General features: G+C 47.5%; 1 protein-coding gene across 1 annotated transcript; it reads right to left on the reverse strand.

Annotated features, from left to right (window-relative positions):
• Window positions 1-330: 330 nt before the first annotated feature.
• Window positions 331-4,955, reverse strand: LOC124653021. The gene is made up of 3 exons (XM_047192076.1): window positions 3,224-4,955; window positions 2,884-3,130; window positions 331-915 (listed from the first exon to the last, which is right to left on the reverse strand). The coding sequence occupies exons 1-3, from the start codon at window positions 4,901-4,903 to the stop codon at window positions 641-643; spliced, it is 2,202 nt and encodes a 733-aa protein (XP_047048032.1). The 5' UTR covers window positions 4,904-4,955; the 3' UTR covers window positions 331-640.
• Between the last annotated feature and the right edge of the window lie 443 nt (window positions 4,956-5,398).

A 5,398-nucleotide genomic window follows, 5' to 3' on the forward strand; every position in this document is an offset into this window, starting at 1 on the left:
TTGCTTGTGGCGCTGTATTTTAGCGCGTCTGAGAAAGCATTGTTTCTGCGTGTTATATTTTTTGGGGTACGAAAAGCTTCAGTCGTTCCCACGCCTGAAAAGTGCAAAACTCGCACTGTATAAATTTTTTAGCGCTCCAGACTTGCGTGCGAGTCTATTAGAGATGCTCTAATGATATTGATTGTGTATTTTGCATGTTAACAATTTTTGGTATAAACTTAATCAAACTTGACATAGTTTGACATTTCCAAAAGAAAAACCTTAAGCCTTGAGATGGAGGTAGTATATAGTAGTCTGTTGCCTCGATACGAATAAGATAACAAACCATCCTCGAATAAGATCTGTATATACATTGGTAGAGGTATCAGAAACATAATACATCTCTAATCCCGTAGATATACGCCTGATGGAGGTCGAATTACATTTACACAATGTTGCAGACAACAAAAGAGAGTAGGAAACATATACTCAGCTACTCAAGTCATGTGACTGAGAGTACCTCGAATGATAGCAAACCATCAGAATTAAACATACTGTTAACCATCTAGAGTTCTTGAAGAGTAGCTCAAGTAACAACAAACCATACTAGAGAATACAGAATTTAACAGGAGTAGCATAATAGCTTTATATAATGATAACATCAACAGATTCTGCCCCATTCCCGGATCTTTCTAGCCCAATCTTTACAAGGATTCTTCAGAGCAATCACTTCATCCATATTAGGATCAAAGAAGATCCAGTCCTCTTTGATTGTACACATCTCGTCAGCATGCAAGTCATAGGAACTAATGATGTGTTCATTCACGACGCCATGTTCCCCAGAAGCAATCTTTTTGAAATCATGAAGCCCATGATAAAGTTCAAGGTTTGGATGCACTATCTTTATCCCGTTCATCTCACAGCAAAAACAGCGAGCTTCCAAGAAATAATAAGAGTAAATTAGATATCACAGCCCGAAAATAGAAAGAACTAGAGGTTTTCAGATGTAAACTAACGCACTTTGTGTTGTAGATGCAGGAATAAACAAACTAGTGGTGATCATGATTTGCCATTAGGTATTAGAATAAGCAACAACTTAAATGACACAGCGAAATAAACTGAAGAAACACATAATTCACCCCCTGACACTACCAGGAGAACACATCATGTGCTACTGCTACACCTACACCTGGTGCTACCCGATTCCCAATCTACCTGAATCATTAGATCAAAATCTAATGGCACACATTGCTCGTACAGGAATCCTCAGGCCATATGTTACTAAAAACCCTAAGAACAGCTGCTCTACTCATCTATTCTGCAATATGCTTGTAGGGTTTTGGATTTGCCACTTCAAGTCCTTAGTTATCTGAATTTGAGAATCTCAACACACCTAGTATTCAGCTCAGCGGGCAGGCGACTCGGGGGCGACTCGAAGGTTCGAGTTCTCGCCGGCGTTTCCGCCGCTCCCTTCCGCCTCCGGTCGCTGTTCCGGCACCGTGAGGTGGGGGGAGCTTCAGCAGCCGTCCGTGCGTGTAGATAGGTGTGTTATCTAGGTGTGTGTGCCTCCTGACGACATCGAAGACGGTGGCGATGGCATCAGAGTGCGGGTTTTGGTCCCCTCCTTTCCCGTTCCGGCTTCGTCTTCGTTGCCGGGGAGGTTGTGAAGGTTCTACGTCGGGGGCGACTCTCCGCTTTTCCTCCTCCGGCCGGCCGTGGTGACGAGGGGAGGAGGTGGTGGAGTTTCGTGTTCCGTTTTGTTGGTGGGGGTGCTGGTGTTCCTTCGTCGACGTTTCAGCTCCGGCCGGCCATGGTGGCAGGGGAGCTGCGTCCGGAGGTGGTGCGGGGCTCGTGGTGGTGGACCTAGGCGGTGCGGCGTCAGCTGGAAGAAGGGTGGCGGCGGGGAGCGGCTGCTGTGGCCGTGCACGTTCAGCGAGGCTCGGATCCATCCTTCAGCGGCGGACAGCTCCTGCGGCCATCTACGAGTTGTGGCGGCGACTTCTTCGCGGCGGCGCCGCCGTCGCCTAGGTGCTTGGGGCAAGATCTGGATCTGATTGTGATCTCTTCAGCTGACTCGCGGTGCTCCGTGCAAATTTCTGGGTTCTTCTGAATTTTTTTGTTTCTTTGGGACCTAGATGTAATTTGTACTGAGTTTCCTGATTTATGCATCGGATCCTTCCTCAAAAAAAAAGTATTCAGCTCAGCGGGAGTGCAGTGCCATGTATACATAGGGAATGCACACTTTTGCACATAAATTATTTGCAAGAGTAAATGAATACACATGGAAGTACTGGATATGTGCATGCAAAACAGCGTGAATACATACAGCATATACTAGCAATAGTACATAGTACTACTCAAAAAGTACCAACACGACACTTTGCAAATTAAAGCAGATGCATAGTACATGCGTCCATATCATGGAAAAAAATAGCGCGCTATTCCAACGCTAATAGCACGCTATAGCATATCTGGAGAGCCGACGCTATGCTATTTCGGCGCTATAGCGCGCTATTCGCGTTAATAGCACGCTATAGCATGCTAATAGCGTATTTTTAGACCCACGCTATTTTGTTATAGCGCGCTATTTCATCACCTACTTATATATATATATTTGCAAGCCTGTATGGAAAACTAAGTGTGTTTGTAGGCCTAAATTTGTGACTGTATGCAAAACGGTATTCACTAACCTAAACAAGAACAATAACAAAAGGAAAACGATACTACTACCGCATCATCCCCTCTGTTCTCAACAGTATAGATATGCATGTCAGTATTCACAGAAGAGGGAACACAGCTTCAGATATGCAGTCAAAGCAATTCAGATTGCTAACCAAACAACCACACAACAAAGTACCATTGGACACCTAGTATGTACATGTGAACTGAGAGTTGAGAGCATACCATCATCCACCGAGGAATCTTTAACAGGGAAGCACAAGGATGCTCTTTTCTCCATATCTTTATCACTATTGCTGCATTCAGCGAAGAACAGTTCTGGAGTTGTGCCAGCTTCATTTGATACCTTGACAGTTGCCAAAAAGTTGATATGGAAATATTCATATTTGAAGTTCCTCTTGAACAGACTAAGACTTGATCGTTTAGTAACCTCAGGATTCACACCGCAAATAATATGGAGTTCATAGTCCACCTATATATAGCAAGAAAGATTTTGTAGCAAATGGAACTAAATAAGTGCATGGTAGCAACTTCGAGCAAGAAAAGAAAAAAAAAATACACTGACCCCTTTTTCCTGAGAAAATTCTTGCAGCGCAGCATTGACTTTCTTGACAAAGAATCCCTGGTCAGCCTTAAATTTTTCTTTAGCCGCCACAATAAACATTCTCTGGTTTTCATTTAAGATCTCTGAGCTCAAGGCTGCATTGGTCGATTGCTCAACACACTCAGCTGACTTGGCAGGTGAAGATTTGGATAGCATAGTACTCACGAGGTGCTCAAGCCTGCAATATGTAAGTGTAGAAGCCTGTTTATATGGCATGTCAGCGGAATGCAAGCCTATGAATTCCAGGAGTGCATCACAGTCAGGGTGACATGACTGAACCGCCGCTTCCTTAAGGCCATCGAAGTAAGAGCCAGACATAACATGACCAGCTTCCTGAACCTTCTCCATTGCTTCCCGAAGGTCGGCATTGTTCATAAGAAGGTACCACATAGCATGATTTTCCGTGAGAGTGACGAAACGTTTGCGGAGGAAGGCAACAAGGCCGTAGAGTGAGCAGCACTCGACACGAGCAAGGTGTCTGGTGCAAATCATGCTCACATCAAAGGCTAGCTCGAAATCTTTGGTTGTGGGAAACATGGCGCCATACCAGACAGTGTTGAGGATGATGTTGGAGACGGGATCCATGGGGCCGTAGCAGTAGCCGCCCTTGATGAGGTTGTTGTGCTGAGTCTTTCGCAAGGCATCCCCAGGCATCAGGGCGAGTGCCTCTAGGTAGAGAGCATGGATCTTGCCGAGAAGCAAGAGTTTCAGAGACTGTGTGTATCCGAATGCGGAATGCATGGGCGGGTTCCTGTGCGAGTTCTTCTGCACAGGTCCTGTGTCCCCGGGCATCATCGGCTCGTCCCTCTTTCTCTTTCTCTCTTGTCTATCTGTAATCTGCTGACGCGAAGAAGCAAGATCCAGCGCAAGACACATCAGTTTCCTTCTTACAATCTTAGGATCTTTGCTGAGCCACCCGGTGAGGCGTTTGATTGATGCATTGGTGAGGCAGTTGTCTCTAGACAATAAGTGGGTGACCTTTACCATCCGAGAAGCAAGCGACAGCGACGCTCTCACCAGGACAGACGACTTTGGGTGCGCCGCGGACACTGCGGCACAGTAGAGCGCCATCTTGGAAAAGGGGGAGGTGAAGTTGAAAACGGGGATGCTGTCACTGTCACGATCTTGCTTGATGAGCCGCACGGCGGCGAGGAGATCAGCACCGGCCAGACGCAGGTAGCGAATGGCTTCCGTGTAGGCCAAGAAGCGGAAGTGGAAGGTGAGGAAGCTGATGAGACCTCGCAACGACCTCCGCGCGATGTTCATACAAACGATCTCCTCTGGGGGTATAAACATGTCATGGTTGAGATTGTTGCAAGGGTCGGCGATGACCTTGGAGAGGATCGAGTTCGCGTCGTCGTCGTCGTCGTCGTCGTCGGGTCTTGGCCTCGGTGAAGGGGGGGAGTAGGCAATGGTGTTGGCGATGATGTTGGAGACTGGGTCGAGGAAGCCTAAGCACATGCCGGCCTCAAGAAGACGCGGGGCCAGCGAGGGGAGAGTCTCTACCGGCAGCAGATGGAGCGCCGCCTCGTAGAACCCATGGATGTGATCAAGAAGGACGCGTATGTCCTGCTCCTCGCTATCATCCGTAACGCCATATGGACAACCAGCGCCGATGCGTGGACCACGCTTGCCACGCATGCCGACGACCGAACTTCCGCGAGGCAGATGGGAAGGGGATGGGGGAGGTCGGGGAGGGGGATTGCAGCGGCGGCGGTGGATAGTATTGTGTGGGTGGGGGTAATCTGGGACGGAACAAAACCGACCTCTTTGTTTGGTCCTCGCCAGCAAAGCCCAAGCCGCGAACAAGGCCTGGAGTTCACCCTCGTCAACTACGCCTGGGTATTCTCGGGCCGGTTTCAAAAGGTCGAATATAAAATACCGATTCAGAGCCCAGCTTGGCACGAACAATAAAACGACAGCCTTTTTGGTTTCCCGTAAGTCCTGCAATTTTGCAGCTTCGCCCTCAAAGTATGTTATAATCAACACGCAAAAAGTTGTTCTTCAGTAGAGCCCAGACACACAAAATGTAGTCGGTCCCTAGGAAGCAATTCCATGCAACAACAAGGCATCAGCCAACTCCATATAGCGAGGAGAAACCAATGCACACATGCATGCACATAATCTTTTCCAATT

The sequence above is a fragment of the Lolium rigidum genome, chromosome 5, assembly GCF_022539505.1.
Source record: "Lolium rigidum isolate FL_2022 chromosome 5, APGP_CSIRO_Lrig_0.1, whole genome shotgun sequence".
Classification (NCBI taxonomy): domain Eukaryota; kingdom Viridiplantae; phylum Streptophyta; class Magnoliopsida; order Poales; family Poaceae; genus Lolium; species Lolium rigidum.